Source organism: Rousettus aegyptiacus, unplaced genomic scaffold (genome assembly GCF_014176215.1).
Source record: "Rousettus aegyptiacus isolate mRouAeg1 unplaced genomic scaffold, mRouAeg1.p scaffold_m13_p_9, whole genome shotgun sequence".
NCBI lineage: Eukaryota > Metazoa > Chordata > Mammalia > Chiroptera > Pteropodidae > Rousettus > Rousettus aegyptiacus.
Window position 1 is genome coordinate 39,547,084 of NW_023416312.1, and position 20,181 is coordinate 39,567,264.

Below are 20,181 nucleotides of genomic sequence, written 5' to 3' on the forward strand. Positions count from 1 at the left end.
AGAAGGTCGCTAAGTGACTTTAGGGAGAAAAATTTCAGTAAAGTGACAGGGTAAAAGCCACGCTGCATGGATTGAAAAATGATTTTGAAGATGGTAAAATATAAATATCAATGAGAGGCTTGGCTCAAGGAAATAAGTACAAGGTAGAAGAGCCAGAAGGGGAAAATAGCACTGAAGAAAATAGCTAGAATATGCACTCAGAACTAGTGGCTTAAAAAGAATACAGTTGTCATTCACTGCATGAATCAAAGTAATGACATCTTTAGAAAGGAAGAAAACAGATTTCTTTAAATAAATTGTTTAAACAATAGAAAGGTTATCAAAAGGTTCATGCATAATAAAAATAGAAAAGAACTTACACTTTATCCCCAATTTCCTCTGCCATTCGAAGAATTTCAAAGAGAAGTACCATTTTGCCAGAATGCTCTAAAATCTCGGCATCAGCATCTGTAACAAAATCTTTGTACCAGTCTGGAGCTGGGCTGCTTGGATTAGAAGAAGTAGCTTTACCTAAATAAAACAAATGAAATATAAATAAGCAGGCAAATAAGACTAAAAGACCCCAAGAGAAGGATTAAGAAATAGACCAAGAAAAACATATATACATGCATGCTCATGCCCAGAAAGAAAAATGACTACCCAGGAGAGAGAGAACGACACAAGGTAGAAGGCTCAGAAAGAGACACTAAGAGACAGAGGCCTCCAGGTGCTAAGAGCATCGCCCCCTCAGTTTCCCCTCATATCATCAGACATTCGATTCTCAAAGAAGCACCGATTCCTAGTGAAAAAAAGGTTGGGGACCACTGTTTTAAGGGACCTCTGGGACAACATCGAGTGTAACGACATTTATACCATAGGAGTATCGATCAGGAGGGGAGAGAGAGTAAGGGGTTGAAAATGTATTTGAAGGAATAATTACTGAAATATTTACGAGGAAAGAGTCTCAGAGAGAGAGAGAGAGAGAGAGAAGAAAGAGGGGAAGGAAAAATGGAGGGGGAACTGACTGACTCAGAGATTAAGAGAGAAAAGATCTTAGGGGTAGGTGCAGGATACATTTTACTGTACTACTAGAATTCTGGAAAACTCAAACACGTATTAATCCCAGAATATCATATTTTAAACATTTTGTTCTTATTTTCACCTCAAATTTTGACTATAAAAAATGTAAGAAGTAACACAAAATAATCTATTAAAGATTTAAACATAAACAGTTCAACATAAGGAATATACTAGTTTAACCTTTTTGTACCTTTTCTCGATTATCTGTTAATGGAAAGTATTTTAAATTTCTAAAAAATTGTTATGTTTTATATATCCAGGAACATATATAGACTATAATGAACAGCCACATTCCTGCATTACACCTTTATCAAATTTTAACACGTTAAATCTGCTTCTTGTGCAGCTGAAGTCTAATAAGTGACTCTATCCAATTATATTCTTCTTCCTCTCTTCTTTATGAGAGGTAAACCCTAAATTCTGTATTTATTCTTTCTGTATATGTTTTTATATTTTCACCATATGTGTATCTCTAAACTGTACATTACCTTTCGTGTTTTTAAACTACAGCAGGTCCTCAAATAATGTTGTTTTGTTATAACATTGATGAGATGCCATAGGAACTTAGCTCTTGTTTCTATCAATTAGCCTATGGTAAAATTGGCTTTGTTATACATAGTTCTGCTTAAAGTCTTGGAACCTATTGACGATATTAAATGAGAACTTACTGTAGATACCATATAATTTGTATTATTCTATGATTAAGATTTTTAACTCAGTGTAGTTTTTCATTTTTCACTAAGACTTACTTAATAATTCTGTCACGTAGTATTCCACTGCATAAATATACTATTATTTAGTCTCAAGTTTATAGATGTTTGGGTTATTTCTAATTTTTGACAACTGTGAAATAACTGCAATGAACACACAATGCTATTTTTCTAGAATGTTGTCTACTAAGTTTTAAAGTTATGCTTATAATTTTTAAAATAAAACTTTAAACATATTTATTTTACAGTTATTATCAAATAGTTATATTATCTAAGGTTCTTGATAATTTAATTATGCTATTTCGTTTTGTATGTTAATGTTCATCAGGTTGACTGCTAACTTATTTTGTTGATAACTTTTCCTAAGGTTGTTTCTTCAGGTATTCTATAACTTTTTATTGTTATTTCACTTTCATTATAGCTGTAATATGGGAGAAACCTGGGTAGCTTGAGTTGAGGTCATTCCTACATCTGCTTCTGTCACCAGGGGATCACCAAACCAGAATTACTTTTGAGGTTAGTATTTCAGCTTGAGATTTTTGGACTATGCAAATAATGTAAATTCAAACCACAAACTAAGTGAGGGAAAGTCCATGATTACAAATACAAGGAAGCTATTTTTCCCAACCCAGAGCCTAGGGTGAAACAGATAAGCTTTCTTGTCATTTCTCTGGATTGAAGGTCACATTTTTTCCTAACCTATTATACCCTTTAAAGAGATTCAGCTTTAATCTGGGTTCTAAGAGCTCTCCACCTTATAAATTGTTCAAAGCCTTGTATTCTATCCCTGGGTAGGTGAAAACGAAAACTGCTAGTCTCAAGATGAGCGTATCCCTAGAGTTTCCATAGGACACCTTCTTGAACTTACTTTTTATGTTATCAGCTCCCTCTTTTTGTGTCTCGGTCCTAGAGACTTCTATTACCTTTAGAGAGCTGATTATGCATTTATATTCAAACCACGATGAACTAATGCCTAAATATTTCACATATTTGCAAGATTCCATACCTTTCCTTGAATGTCTTATATTACTTTCTTCCCCTCTTTGCCTGGCAAACTAATATTCATGCTTTACTATCCTTCAAGAGTCGCTAAAATTTCATCTTAGAAAAGCCTCCTTGCAAGGCTGGCCCTTGGCTGTTGTCTGGGAACTTTAATGGCAAACAGTTCCCTGTACTGATATAAAACTTTCTCTGATAAGAGTGGCTCGCTGTGCCTAGTTTGTTTGTACAAACAATGTGGTTCGTTCTGAACACCTATTTTCTTTCTGGGAGTCTGGCATTTGGTATTAGCCAAGTACATAGTGCCTATGTGACCAACTTCCAATAAAAATCTTTAGCGCTTGGCCTCTATTGAGTTTCTCAGGTAGATGACACTTCATATATGTTGTTATAACTTGTTCCTGGGGAAATTAGTACATCCTGTGTGACTCCACTAGGAGAGGACTCTTGGAAGGTTATGCCTGGTTTCCTCTGGACTTCCCCAGACTTTGCCCCATGTGACTTTTCCCTTTGAGGATTTTGCTTTGTATCTTTTCATTGTAATAAACCATAGTCTTGAATACAGCTATATGCTGCTGAGTCCTGTGAAACAACAAACCTTTGGATGGTCTTGGGGACCCCTGCCAACTGCTTATCAAGCAAAGGTTGACTAAACTCCTTTCTATAGTTAATCAACTGGCTAATAACCAGTGCCTTTGGAGGAATTCTCTAGTTCTACACTTTGTGCACAACTTTAGCAATAGTTATCCAAATTTACTAAATTTATCTACAGTGAAAATGTCAGCAACAAAAAAATATTGGCAGAAAGTTAGTAAAAATGTGGCAGCTAGATAAGAAGTCTCAATATTCTTATTTTGATCCTATTATATATAATCATAATGCCTTAGAGTAACATCTAAAAAATAAAAAGTGATCCAGAAATATATGGGCTACTCCAGTTAATAAATAATCTGAATATGTAATTAAAACTAAAGCATATTTCATGCTGAATATTATTTCATCATTTTCATGGACTACTCATTACTTCTGTTATAACTTTGTGCTGTGTATATGTACAAGTGACAGTAAATTAATTAATTAATCAATGCCACTCCTTAATATCTACTTTAAATAGCACAAAATGCCTACAAGGTAAGGCACAAAGAAAAATAAAACAAATAGAAAGCAACATCTTTACCCCTTATTTCTTGAAGCACTCTAAATATATATTTAACTACCATATTTACAGCAAGGTATACTGTAGCTTTGAAAAGTAGCATATCATTAAAATACTATGTGTTTATACAGTAGTATTAGTAGAATGGTAAGCTCCATTAGTGCATTTTGTTCACTGACCTAATCCAAGCTTCTAGAGCAGTGCATGATACATAGTAAGCACTCAATAAATATTTGTTGAATGAACAAATGTGGTATATTAGTGCTAATAATATGGCCCTACATAATACATGAGGATTCTAACATAAAAGTTGATATCCATACAATAATTATACACATTTTATAATGTAAATATTCACTGATAAAGCTTACTCTAAAAATATTGAAATAATAAATTAAATATTTTGAAGTAGTTTATATAGTCACAAAACTGTCCTTCTAATAAGATGCTAAAATACAGAAATGGGGATTCTGTAAGGTAAACTTAAACAATTTATTCGAGACTCTGCTTCTCAGAAAATTCAGAAAGCCACTATAGAAGAATTAAAATGAAACTATGAAGTAAAAAAATATGCAGTGAAAATCATATTATAACTCAAAGCCATCTACATATTTAACATCCATTTCGAATTCCAGGTGCAACATTTTGGCCCTTTAATACTTCCTATTCAGGTTTTCTTACATTTACTATAAGAAAGTTTTTTTTCCCCCCAGGGCCTATAGTTGGTTTTTTAAATATTTTTTTAATTTTTCAATTACAGTTGGCATACAATATTATATTGGTTTCAGGTTTACAATATAGTGATTAGACATTTATATATCTTATGAAGTGGTCACTCTGATAAATCTAGTACCCATCTGACACCATACATAGTTATTACAATTTTATTGACTATATTCCTATGCTATATGGAGTTAATCTACAGAAGAAAAACAGATTTTCATTATCTATTTGTTCTAAAAATATTTCTGATAAACTATACAGATACATAGCCACAAAAAAAAAAATACATCCATATATAAATGACTTCTATTTGACTATACACCACTAAAATGAAACAAAGTAGTCAAAGTTTGTCATTTGGAACCCGCCACATTCCCTAAGTTTACAACACGTAGCCAACTGCTCTCTGCCCCAGCTCTTTCCAACCGTTTTCACATTATGACATATACAGAAAATGATAATACTTACATAGCACACCAGGAATAATGGAAGAGGCTACTCATTTCTGGAGGTGACTCCAATGCCTCAGACAGCACAAGATAAGACATACTGCTAAGTCTACTCTTTCTTTCTTCTCCAAACCATAAGTCATGAGAAAAAATTTCAACAAGAATATTTTTAAAAAATTATCCCCAGGAACACATAAACTCTAAGCTATTTAGAGTTTAAGTATGAGGTGAGGGACGACTGAGGAAAATTTTAAGTGAAAAGGCACACTAGGAAAGCAAGTGAAGAGATAATGGGAGCTTTCCATTACTTTAATCTATAACCATTCCTTTACTATTCTTCAAAAAATATTCTTTAAATCTAATTGGAAGACAAGCATCGATAATAAGCTATCTTTATGGGGTAACAAGAGAAAAGAACAAGAAGAAAAATTTTGTAGTTTAATTTTTACTATTCCCCTGATTTCTTAGAGAAGCCAGGGTCTGTGGTTTAGATGGCGTATACCATCTGTCTATTTTAAGGAGGTGCTGAAGAGAAATGTTTATCAAGGAATCGCCAAAGTAATTCAGCTGCAGGCCTGGGATCAGCCAACCTTGTTTGAGTATAGATTCATTCACCTAACGGGCACCCACTTCGCTCTATTCTTTCCAGTCAACTTTTTTGCTCCATGACTCCCAAATGCCAAATATTTAGAGGTATTTACACTACGCGGTGTTAGATATTTGGTTTGCTATTTCAAATATTTACATAGTTTGGTCTCAGCCTTAGAGTTCCTAGATACCCAGTCAGGCTGTACTAGGAGAATATGGAGCCTCCTCACTAATTCTTCAAATGTAGATATAGGTAAAGACTTTAGCCATTACAAAGTTCAATCAAAACCTTTCACTGTGTGTACACTTATGCACAACGGAAAGAAAGAGAAAATGAAAGAGGTGACACAAATTGTACATGATACAGGAGAAACCTAAAGTAGACAACAATTATAAATTACAAAAGACTAAACCATTAAAACTAATTCCACTATATAAAATTAATTACAATTATACTTGATTCCCTGAAATGCTTCCACTTATTTATATATAAAGTGAAAATACCAATGTGGCTTTGACATTGGATTTATCTAGGAAGGGCTGAATTTCACCTCTACAAATCATTAATAAAAATAAAGATATAAACAACACTTCAAGGCTACTCAAGAATTAAGATAGATAAACATGGTAGTGAAAATAATAGAGTTTAGGTATATACATGTAAATAAATGTTACTTTTTTTTCCTATCCCTTTAAATATTATAACACAATGCTTGCTTATAATTTAAACATTCATCAGATATTTCTTATTATGTATACCTCATTATCCTAGATGCTTACCAACTGAGGAAAGATATTCCTTTGAGCCAACTAATGGAAATTAATAACCGAAAAAAGTACTGACATAATAGTGACATATTTTCTAAACCAATGTTCCATTATAAAGGTAACATTCATTAGACTTACTTTCTTCCAGCTTTAAAGAAACTGAGGGATTGTTTCCTGTTTCGTCCATATTCCCTTCACCACCTCCTCGAGATCTTGAATTCCAGACTTTAATCACTTCAACATCATTGTCACTGCCACTTCCACTTGAGCTACTGCCTTTTTTTCCCTTTTTCCCCTTTGTTTTCTTCTTTCTGAAGAACAAATTCAAACAATTAGGAAAGCATAGTAAAGATACAAGTGTCAATTATCAGGACCAATCAGCAAGCAGAGATTTTTAATGTGTCAAGGTACAAAAATATTCAATTTACTTTGTATAATCATCAGAGCTTAAACTCATGGAGGTTTCATCGGAATCCGAAGCTATAAATTCATCCATACTGTCTTCATCAAAATATCCCTAGAGAAAAAAAAATTATGAATGTTTTAGTAGTTTATTTCAACTTATATTGGAAATTATAATGATGTTGGTTTATTTCCTTAAGTTAATTGATATGAGATAAGGAAGAACTGAGGAACTATCATGAATTAGGAAAAAAAAAAGGAGACATGACAGATATGACTACTACATGCAAATGTGAGGTCTCGGATTGATCATAAAAACAAAAAGGACGTAAATACGAAAACTAATAAAATTCAATTAAAGCTTGTTGTTTATTTAATAGTACTGACATAAAAGTTTCCTAGTTTTGATCTTTTAATTATGATCATTAAAGATGTTAAGATTAACACTGACTACTCCTTCCATAATCATAATGCATTCAAACATATAGCAATTAACTAGAATAAAATAGGTTGAGTTACTGTGTACCACAAAGCAAAAGAAAATTCGAATATGCAGTAGGTCTATATAGATCGACTTTTTTCCTCAAGTTATTCTGCTTCTAACAGATCTTTTAATCAATTTTAAGTTACTTAATTTACCTTATTTTCTTTGCTAATGTAGTCCAGCTGTAAACACCAAGGATGAGTCCAGATTCTACTTAACATCTGAAAATCTTGAAAAAGTTTTGCACCTGCTTTTCCTCTTCCACCTTCATTGCTATTACCTACACCTAATCAAAAGAACAACAGTTAATGTTAAGACATAAGAATTCTATTTCAACCAAGGTTTCTAAATTATAGGTTTTAACTTTTATTTATTCCAAGAATTCCTTTGGCAGTGTGAAAAGCTTACAGACCCACTTTCTTAATGTTTTGGAATACATAAAATAAATAGGATTAACAAAAAATAACCTTACATGGATATTATCAAAACATTAGAAAACAAATCTGTGATACAGTAATATGTATACTTTATTAACGCATTAAATAAAAAAGAAAACACAGAAGCAAGTCTAACAAGTATCTGAAATTTTGAGTATTGATAAATAATTTTGAGAGACCATTAACAATAAAATATAGAAATATTTCTAATTTCTATTGGTACCGAAGTCATAGTTATCACTAATCTTACTATGGCTTGTTGCCTACATGCATAATTGGAAAAAATGCTACACATTTGTTGGTGGTTAGTGAATATTAATATGTAATTTTTCTTATTCAGATTCATATACCCCATAAATTCTATCCATGGACTCTTAGACTACAAACTCCTGTTTTAGATAAAGCCTCTCTCTGTATACAGTCCTTCGGCAACTCTTTACAACTAATCTTACACGAAAAATATACTTCTAAAATTTGTTTTTCATGCTGAAAACATTAGATTTCTTCTGCCAGAGTAATTTCAACAAAATTATATTTTTTCTATGAAAGTTAAATGAAAACAAGTGCACATTTCATTAATATGACAAAATTATCAAGGGAGTAAAAGGCAACAAAACAAGCTGATTAAGAGTAAAAAACAGCATTTAAGCTAGTTTTTCTGTCCAGTTTTGAAAGATGTAAATTCACTGAAAATTAGTAAATCATGCCTCCATTAATGATGAGTAAATGTAGTAATGTCATGAAACACCAATAAAAATGAATAAAAATGTGGTACTGATTATTTAGACTGATTAGAGGTATTTCTACTGGGTATGATAGAAATCATTACTGTAAAAACGAAGTTATCTCATTTCTTGATATACAAGTCTTCATACCATTCTTTTATAATTCTTTTATTTATGTTAAGGTCAACAGTGATGGTATTTCATTTCTGATTTTAGCTTTGACTTTTCCCTTTATTAGTTTATAAGTACAGCTAAAGAGTTATTTATTGTTATCTCCTCAAAGAACCAACATACGGTTTCAATGATTTTGGTTTTTTTTTCCTTTGTATGTATTTCTGTTGTAGTCTTTATTGTTTACTTCCTTCTACTGTCTTTACATTTAGTTTGCTCTTATTTTAGTTTCATAAGGTAGAAAGTTGGATTATAAATTTGAGATCTTATACTTCAAAATAGGCATTTACAGTTATATATTTCCCATCAAGTACTGCTTTATCTGCATCCCATATTTTAAAATCCTATTTTGTTTTCATTTATCTTTAAATATTTTCTAATTTTCCTGTGATTTCTTTTTTGACCCATTGGTTCTTTAGGAGTGGGTCACTTACACATATATGTGAATTTTCCAACTTTCCTTCAATTATTGGTTTGTAATTTCATTCCAATGTGGTTAGAGAAAATATTTTCTGTAATTTTATCCTTTTGTATTTATTGAGGCTTACTTGATGGTCTAAAACATGACATATCTTGGAAAATGTTCCATATGCACTTAAGAGGGATGTGTATTCTGCTCCTGTTGGATGGAGAAGTCCATAGATATCTATCTATTAGGTCTAACTGATTTAATGTATTTTTCAAGTCTTCTATCTCCTTGTCAATCTTCTGCCTACCTGTTCTCGCCATTATTTAAAGCCTTATTAGTCTTGAAAATTAATGTAAAAGAAAGAGATTTCAAAAAAGGTAAGCTAAAAACTACTATTTTATTATACAAGAAACACTGACTAAAAAGTCAATTTTTGGGGGGAGGGGAACTACTTTTCTATATATCATAATAAATATTATATAAAATTTTCATAAGACTTTAGGTGCAACTGGCTGTAGTATAAAAAGAAAATTCCTAAAGAAAAACTGTAGTTCTACCTACCCTATTTACTTTGTATTAGAGTTGATTTTCTGTGAGAAATAAGAATCAAATAAAAAAAGATATGCTAATAAACTGGCCAAATAAACATCTGCAGAAAAATGTTTTCTACTCAAAAGAGCAATGACTGGGGTAAAGACAGTCTCCTCAATAAATAAATAGTGCTGGGAAAATTGGACAGATATATACAAAAAACTGAAACTGGACCACCCTTGTACACCATGTACAAGAACAGACTCAAAGTGGATTAAAGACTTAAATTGAAGACCTGAGAACCATATAACTTCTAGAAGAAAACATGGGCAGTAAACTCTCTGGTATTGCTAACAGTAATTTCTTTTCAGATATTTCTCAACGGGCAAAGGAAACAAAAGAAAAAATAAACAAATGGGACTACAACAAACAAAAACTTTTTATACAGCAAAGAAGACCATCAACAAAATAAAAAGACAACCAACTGAATGGGAGAAGATATTCGCTTATGATACATCTAATAAGAGGTCAATATCCAAAAATATATAAAGAACTTATACAACATAACAACAAAAAAACCAAACAATCCAATTAAAAAATGGGCAGAAGACCTGAATAGATACTTTTCCAAAGAAGAAATACAGATGGTCAATAGACAGAGGAAAAGATGCTCAAGGTCACTAATCGTCAGAGAAATGTAAATTAAAACCACAATGAGATATTACTTCATACCTGTCAGAATGGCTATCATCAATAAATCAAAGAAAAAGTGCTGGCAAAAATGTGGAGAAAAGGGAACTCGTACACACTATTGGTAGGATTGCAAATTGGTACAGCCACTATGGAAAACAATATGGAGGTTTCCCCCAAAGTTAAAAATGGATATACATACCTTTTGACTCAGCAATTGCACTTTTGGGTATTTATCCAAGGAAAACCAAAATAATAATCCATAAAGATCTATGCACCCCAATATTCATGGCAGCATAATTTACTACAGCCAAGATATGGAAGCAACCTAAATGCCCATCAACAGATGATTGAATAAAGAAGTTATGGTTCATATATGCAATGGAATATTACTCAGCCATTAAAAAAAATGAAATCCTACCATTTGCAACAACATGGATGGACCTAGAGGTTATTATGCTGAGTGAAATAAGTAAGACAGAGAAAGATAAATACCATATGATTTCACTTACATGCAGGATCTAAGGAATGAAAAGAACAAACTAATCAAAAACAGACTCACAAATACAGAGGACGATTTGGTGATGGCCAGAGAGGAGGGGGGTTGGAGAGCTGGGAGAAAAAGGTGAAGGGTTAAAGTAGTACAAATTAGTAGTTGATAGATGGTCCCGGGGATGGGGAGCATGACATAGGGAATGAACTTAGCATTAATGTAACAGCTAAGTGGAGAGCCAGAGGAAGGAGTAATTAGGGGGATTGATTTATAAATTATAAAAATGTCTAACCAATGTGCTGTATACTTGAAACTAACAATAAAATAAAATTTAAAAAGAGCATTGACAATTATTACTGAATCATTCTTTTTTAAAAAAATGTTTTAACACTAAATGGTTTTATTTGGAAAAACAAGCACAAAAAAAGGCAGGTCAACAAATAATAAATTAAGAATGACAATCTATTATTGAACTTCATTTATATCTACAGTTTCTATATGAGATGTTATCATGAGGTCAATGGTAAAGTGAATTAATGGTTCTCCACAGTCACATCCTGATCCCAGGCACCCATGAATATTATTCTACATGGCAAAAGGGACCGTGCAGATACAATCAAGATAAGAACCCAACGATGATTCTAGATTATCAGGGGTGAGTCCAATGCAACAATGGTCCCTATAAGAGGGATTTGGAAGTAAGAATCAGAAGTGATATAATGACATAAAATGACATAGATGAAATAGCAGAAACTGAATATATATTTTTAAATTTTTTAATTTTAATTTTTCGATTAAACACTCAATATTATTTTATATGAATTTCAGGTGTACAGCAAAGTGGGTAGACACATATAATTTAGAAAGTGATCCTCCTGATTAGTCTCGTACCCACCTGGCACTATACAGTTATTAGAACATTTCTGGCTATATTCCCTATGCTGTACTTCACATTTCCATGACTATTTTATAACTACCAATTGGTACGTCTTATTCCTTTACCTTTTCTAACTAGCCTCCAACTCTCCTCCCATCTGGCAGAATACTAGTTGTTCTCTGCTTCTATGAGTCTGTTTCTGTTTTGTTTGTATATTTTGTTCTTTAGATTCCACATATAAGTGAAACCATATAGTATTTGTCTTTCTGTGTCTAACTTATTTCTCTTAGTCTCTAGGACCATCCATAATACCCTCTAGGACCATCCATGTTGTTGTAAATGGTAAACTTTCATTTTTTATGGCCAAGTAATATTGTATTATATGTAACTACCTCTTCTTTATCCAATCATGTATTGATGAGCACTTCAAATTATGGCTATTGTAAATAGCGCTGCAGAGAACATGGGGGTACACGATACACTCTAGGTCCATCCTTGTCGCAAATAGTAAGATTTTATTTTTTATGGCTCAGTAATATTCATTCATTCATTCATATATATATATACATACATATATATATACATACATATATATATATATATATAAAAAATACACACACACACACATACACACACACCACTGCTTCTTTATCCAATTATCTCTTGAATGGACACTTCAATGGCTTGCATATCTTAGCTATTGTAAATAGCGTTTCAATGAACAAAGGAATACATATACCTTTTCGAATTAGTGTTTGGATTTCTTTGGATGAATACTTAGAAGTGAAATTGCTGGGTAGTAAGGTAGCTTGAACTGCTAAACTGTTTTCCATAGTGGCTGTACCAATTTGCAATCCCACCAACAGTGCAGAGAGTTCCCTTTTCATCACATCTTTGCCAACACTTGGTTTTTGATTTATTGATGATAGTCATTCTGAAAGGTGTGAGGTGATATCTTAATTAGATCACTTCAAATTGCATTTCTCTTATGATTAGTGATGTTGAGCCTATTTTCATATGTCTATTTGCTATCTGTATGTCCTCTTTGGAGAAATGCCTATTCAGGTCCTCTTGCCCGTTTTTTTTTAAATTGGATTGTTGTTTTGGTGTTGAGTTATATAAGTTACTTTTATATTTTGGATATTAACCCATTATGATATATCATTTGCAAATCTTTTCTCCCATTCAATAGGTTGTCTCTTTATTTTGTTGATGGTTTCCTTCACTGGGTAGAAGCTTTTTAGTTTGATGTAGACCTATTAATTTATTTTTGCTCTTGTTGGAAGACATATCCAAAAAGATACTACTAATACCAAATTCAAAGCATTTATTGCCTATGTTTTCTTCTAGTTTTATGGTTTTGGGTCTCATATTTAAGTCTTGAATCCATTTTGAATTGATTTTTGTGTAAGGTGTCCAGTTTTCTCAATAATGCTTTTGAAGAGACTGTCATTTCCCCATTGCCTCTTATTGCCTCCTTTGTCACAGATTAATTCACCATGTAAAATTAATATACAGAAATCTACTGTATTCTATAAACCAATAACCAACTACCAGAAGGAGAAGTTAAGAAAATAACCCATTTATAACGAGAATACACAGGAATGAATAACCAATGAGGTGAAAGACCTGTACTCAAAAACTGTAAGACTTTGAAAAAAGAAAACGAAGAGGACATAAATAGATGGAAGGATAAACTGTGCTCATGGATCAGAAGGATTAATATCATTAAAATGTCCATATACCCAAAACAATCTACAAACTCAATGCAGTCCCTATCAAAATACTGATGCCATTCTTCCCAGAACTAGAACAAATAATCCTAAAATTTATATGAAACCACAAAAGACCCTGAATAGGCAAAGCAGTCTTGAGAAAGAACAAAGTTGGAGGTATCATAGTCACTGATTTCCAACTATACCACAAAGCTATAGTAATCAAAACACTGTACTATTGGCAAAACAAAACAAAAAACAAACAAACAAACAACAACAACAAAAAAACGCCACAACAACAAGGCACACAGATCAATGGAACACAGTAGAGAATGTAGAAACAAATCTTTGTTTATATGGTCAATCTAATCTGACTTAAAGAATTTTAAAAGCTTCAAGCACAGATTGTAATATAGAGAAATCTTAGACTAATAATATCCCCAGACCCCTAGCAGAAACAATTGCAAATCCTTTCTGGAGTACCCAATCTTTATCCTAGGCCTCAAAGAATTTCCATATATATAAAATAGTCTAAGAAATATTAGAAACCTGTGGTCAAAAGTACTTAAACATACAGGTAAACAAGGCAGTATGCCTGAAAACTGATGGAAACAGGAGGGGGAGGGAACGAAGGAGTGGAGAGAGAAAGAGGTGGGAAAGGGAGAGAAAGAGAGACCTGAAGGAGACATACAAGGATTTCAGAAACTAGAATGATAAGTTTATAATTATTTAAAGAAATGTTCAAGAAAATCTTGAAAATACACAGAAGATACAGGAAATCAAAGAATTAACAATTAGCTGGAAATAACCAAATAAAACTGAATAAAACTAGATTAAAACACACTAAGTTTTTAAGTTTTGAGATATATTCCACATATCACACAATTTACCATTTAGAGAACACAATTCAATGGCATTTAGTTATTCACAGAGTTGTGCAACCATCACCAAAATCTTGTTTCTAAAACATTTTCATCACCCCAAAAAGAAACCCTACAGTCCTAAGCCATCATCCCTCAATTTCCTTATTCCTCCCACAGCCCTAGAAAACTATTAATCTACTTTGTCTCTACAGATTTTTCTACTTTGGGTAGTTCATATATATGGAATCATACAATATGCAGTCATTTGTGACTGGCTGCTTTAACTTATCATATGTTTTCTAAGTTGATATGTGTTGTAACATGTATCAGTAATCCTTTCGATTCCCAAGTATTGTTCTATTATATGCGTATACTACTTTTATCAATTCACCAGTTAATGAACATATCAGTTGTTTTTAGCTCTTGACTATCATGAATAATGCTGCTATGAACACTGGTATATAAATCTCTGTGTGGAAGCATGTTTTCATTTCTATTGGGTATACATCTAGGAGTGTAATTACTGGGTCATATGGTAACTCCATACTTAACCTTTCAAAGAACTACCAAATTGTGTTCCATATCCATTACATCATTTGACATTCCACACCAGTGATACATAACGGTTCCAATTCCTCCATATCCTCATCACCTGTTTTTCCTATTTTTTGTATTATAGCCATCCTAGTGAGTAATGAAGCATAATATCATTGAAATTGATTTGTTTCCCTGATGGCCTGGAGTGTTGAGCATCATTCAGAACAGTGGTTCTTAAACTGAGAGTGCATCAAAATTACCTGTAGGGCATATTAAATGCAGATGTTTGAGCCCTACTCCATATGCACTAAATTAATGTCTGAAGGGTGGCAATTGGACGGATGTATATTTTAGAGACAAAGCATATTATTGCTCTCCACTTATAGAGTAAAATTCAGTGGCATTAGGAAAACTCATAATGTTGTGCAACCATCACCATTCTTCATTTAAAATTTTTTTTCATCATCCTAAATAGAAAGAGAAACTCTGTACTCATTAAAAATAACTATGTATTCCCTCCTCCCCTAACCCCTGGTAACCACCATTCTACCTTCTGCAGCTATAAATCTGACTACTCTAGGTGCCACTAAGTGGAATCATACAATATTTGTCCTTTTCTGTCTGGTTCATTTCACCTAGCATGATGTCTTCAGGATTCGTTCATGTTGTACTATGTCAGAATTTCCCTTCTTAAAAGATTAAATAACATTCTATTGTAAACATATCACATTTAGTTCATCTATTCATCCATTGATGGACACTTGGGTTGCTTCCACCTTTGTGGCTATTATGAATAATGCTGCTATATAAACACAAGCATGCAAGTATCTGTTTGAGTTCCTGCTTTCAATTATTTTGGGTATATACCTAAAAGTGGAATTGCTGGATCATATGGCAATTCTACAATGAACTCTGAAGAACTGCCACACTGCTTTTTCCACAGGAGCTATATCATTTTACATTCCCACCAGCAATGCACCGGGGTTCTAATTTCTCCACATCTATGCCAACACTTGTTATTTTTTTATTTTTTATAGCAACTACCCTACCAGGTATGAAGTGTATCTCATGTATTTGATTTACACTTCCCTAATAACTAGTGATGATGTAGAATATCCTTTCATGTGCTTATTAGGCATTTTTATATCTTCTTTAGAGAAATGTCTATTGAAGTCCTTTGCCCATTTTTTAATTGGGTTATTTTGTTGTTGAGTTGTTGGAATTCTTTATATTCTGGATATTAATCCTTTACCAGATATATGACTTGCAAATGTTTTCTCATATTCCACGGGTTGTCATTTCATGTGTTCCATTTTTGCATGCCTTAAGACAGTGTATTGATTTTAACATTGATTTAAACTTAAAATCAGGCTAATGTTTACTTAATAAAAACTAAGTATCCACATGTATAAAACCTAAAGTGTTTACTGAAGGCAGAGGCTTACGTGTAAATATAAACTTCTGCTACCTGACGGTAAAAGGAAGACTGCAGGATCATACTGAAAAAAGGGAACAAAGGAAAGTTAAGATGATTTTAATTTCCTTGAAATTCATTAAAAGTCTCTTATGATGTTAATTCTGCAAATATTAAATATATTACAAATGATCACTACTAAAATTAACATCAAACTATTGCTAGTATTAAAAGCAAAATTTAAACAAACTACTTAAAACTAAGTACAGTCTAAAAGGAGTCAAATACACTCACAGACATGGACAGTGGATTAGTGGATACCAGAGAGAAGAGGGGAAGAAAGGATGTAGATAGGTTAAAGGGGTCAAATATTTGGTGACAAAAGGAAATCTAACTATGGGTGGTGAACACACAATGCAGTATGTATACAACATACTATTAAATTGTACACTTGAAACTTACTGGATATTGTTGATCAATGCCACCCCAATAATTTTTCATTAAAAAAATAAAAGGAGTCAAATATAGAAACAAAATAATTTTTGGAATTTTTAACAGATAAAATACCAAACACTTTAAATGCAAGTAAAATATGTGAGACATTTTGGGAGAAATACTGTGATGGTTTGTAGTTAGAATCCATTTGTCCTTTTATGGAAGTTTTCTCCAAGGGGATATTAACTCAGGTTACTCTACATTAAGGAAATAAAAATGTCACATTTAATATGGGGAAAACCCCAGACCTTTACATGACTGAAAGATTCATGGCACCAAACTGTACTTTAACATTCATACCTTTCAGATTTTTGAAATTTTGGCAATCAGCACTTTAAATATTTATTCCTATCAATTAAAGTCACAAAGAACCAGATTACCTCAATTCTTAAATACTGCATTGCTTTCAAAAGAGTACATTTTAATATCTATACATGAGCTATTTGTTATTACGGATAGCTGATTCTCTAATACTTGAAAACAATGTAGCTAGTACTTTCCCTAAAACAAAATTTTAAATGGGAAAAAAATATTAAATGACCAAATTTAATACCTTTTATTACTCCCTTTGTAGTTTACTCCTTAAACTACAAAGCAATTCTCTCATTAAATGACTTTACAATATATAGTCTTAAATGACTATATTTAACTACTTATGTCTTCAATTATTGTAATTCAAAACAGGATATAATAAAACTTACAGCTTCTGATTGATATACAAATGAAAATGTATGCCTTATTAGAAGTGATTTTCTTTCGGAAGTCAATAAGAAAATTGTTTTTATAATATAGTAAAAAAAGAGTTCTGTGGAATACTAACGTTCGAATCTTGATTTCCGTAAAGCCGAACAATTCTTGTGGACCATCATTATTCTACACTGCAAAATGCACTGCTATTATGAAGAGCATCATTTTAACTATTGATATATAATATGAAGCATCATTTTGTGTGCACACTTCCACCCTCTATTATTTTTTGATCAATTACTGTATCCACAATGGCTGAAAGGCATCTTCTAACCTGTATCCCCTAAATAAACCTGACACATCACTTGAGGAAAGGTACCAAAATAAAGTGACCGACAAGTAATAAATATCGCTCTAGGACAAACCAACTAGATTTTGTTCTGTGAACAGGGACAACTTTGAACACACAATGACTCCACACATAGACACACAGACACACAAACAGACACACACACAAGTTTATTGATGATAAAACAATACCTACTCACTGTACTTTTTAAAAACCCATAGAAAAGAGTAAGAAATAAACTAAAGGTCGATCATAATGAAACCACCCAGAAAATAATCTCTGTTAACATTTTGGTTTATTTAAGGCATTCGTACATATTTTTATTGTAACAATGGGAGCATAACATTTGCCCTGCCTAGTATTCTGCCTTTTCCTTTCCCTCAACCTTTGTCAATTTGAAAATTGAGAAATGTTTTCATGGATTTGAATTACATCCCTTCTATTATTAATGTGGTTGAGTGTTTTTCTAATAATATACTGGAATTTTATGTATCCTTTATGGATTTATTCATTCATAATTTTTCTGAAACAAAAGCTCTTCACAAATTAAGGGCATTATTCATATATGTTGTATATGATTTTTCACCAGTTTATTCCTTAATTTTATTTTGACAATATTAATGTTTGTTAATTAGAAATATTTTGTGCTTTTACAAAATAAGCCTACCTGTTTCATTCAAATGTAAAACTGAAAAAGAACAACTGACATGGTAAACTTACCAAGACAGCATTCTACAGAAAAAGAATGTCTTTAGAGAAAAGATATAAACAATAAACTAAGTAAAATCGTTACCTGTTAAATGATCTAAGTAGTACTGATAGAGCTTGCACTGAATAGGAGTCATTCTCACCGCTAACACATATTCATGTTTTGGAGGCAAGAACTTTGTTAATGCTGTATAATCTTTCCTCTGTAATTAACAAGACAGAGAATGAAAATTAGTTAACCTAAATATATGACAGGAATTAATTACTCTAAGAATTATAATTGCTTGAAACTGAAAGATATGCATAAATAGGTACGAAACATATAAGAAAACATCTTCTTAAACATATTTAGTCTCTTTAATCAATGATTCCTATATGATTATTGTTAATGTATTTCATATGACTATACAATATGATGTACTTATAACAAAAATACTGCAACATAGGTTTTAAATTAAATTGGTCATATTACCAAGTGAACAATTTAGGTTTTAAAATGGTCTCCTCCATATATAAAAAGGAAAAAAGAAAAAAAGAAAACATGATGGGGAGGGGAGGTAGTGGGTAGTGCTACAAAAACACTTGCTTTAATCATACGATAAAACAGGTGAATCAAAGTCAGATATAGTCTGGGTTGTCCTTTGTTTAAGATGTGCCAACATGCCGGAGGATAACATAAATCCAGGGGGAATCTTCACCCAATTGAGAAAGCAAGCCATGTATAAGCACTCTTGAAACAATTAATTATAGGAATAGGAAAGAAAGAACACTAATATACAAGATACAAATAACTACCTAAACCATAAAAACTCTGCCTAGGTAGTAGCAGCAATACATAAACAGTACTTGCTAGTACTTACCTATAGCCTATCTGAAAAAAAAAAAACAGAATGACTTTGCCTTATATGATGGTAGTAATATCCAGGCAGAAGGAGAGCCTATCTTATTTGTTACAACATCTTTGTGGCTACCATTAGTATCTAGTGTTGGAAGCAAAAGTGTGAATCTTGAGATCTATTAACTGCTGGCTCAGTGTCTACATACTTATCCATTCATTAATATAGGTTCACCAAAGATCTGTATGTAAATACTACTATTAGACCATTCAGGGTTTGGTATGTACTTGACAATAATAAAATTGTTTCTTTAGGATTACATTAAAAACAGTACCTCTTATAATTCATAATTGTCTTTCCTACAACCATTTCAAATAAGTGAGATTAAGAATACTATAAATTTAGGGTGAGCATAGGAACTTCTTAATCGTAATAGCTATGTTCCTTTTACATATTCACTATCTGAAGGATGAGGAACCTAACAATAAAATATGAAGCCAATATTTGGCCAATGAATTAATCAATTATGTTCTAAACGTTTCAATGAAACTTTTTTTAAAGTCAATGTTGCATAACCTTTTGAAGACAATGCAAGATCTAACTATAATATTGTATACTGAAAAAGGGGGAAGAAAACAAAATAAAGTTTACATTCAGAAAACACTTTAGAATTGCAATATAATAAAGTAACAATATTTTATTACTTTTGAATGTATTTGTACCTGAACACATCCAGCTAACATCTCATAGAGAATGTGAGCACGTTTTTTCATTACTCGGACATCCACCATAGTAGAATCTGCACATTGACCATTTTGGATTGGGTTTATAAATCGATTCCTGAACTCCTTAATGGAGCCAAGCAAATTTTCCTTAATAAAGTTAACCATGCAATGATCTAAAAAA

The 20,181-nt window shown here is 32.2% G+C and overlaps 1 protein-coding gene across 22 annotated transcripts in view; it reads right to left on the bottom strand.

Moving 5' to 3' along the window:
- ATRX (ATRX chromatin remodeler) overlaps positions 1–20,181 on the bottom strand; it is a 246,852-nt gene that overhangs the window by 73,302 nt on the left and 153,369 nt on the right. For all 22 annotated transcript variants that reach the window (XM_036226911.1, XM_036226907.1, XM_036226906.1 and 19 more), the window contains 6 exons: positions 19,998–20,173; positions 18,525–18,642; positions 7,494–7,624; positions 6,881–6,969; positions 6,591–6,763; positions 360–510 (listed from right to left, as the gene is read on the bottom strand). In XM_036226911.1, coding sequence (XP_036082804.1) covers positions 360–510; positions 6,591–6,763; positions 6,881–6,969; positions 7,494–7,624; positions 18,525–18,642; positions 19,998–20,173 — 838 coding nt within the window. The remainder of the gene's footprint in view (positions 1–359; positions 511–6,590; positions 6,764–6,880; positions 6,970–7,493; positions 7,625–18,524; positions 18,643–19,997; positions 20,174–20,181) is intronic.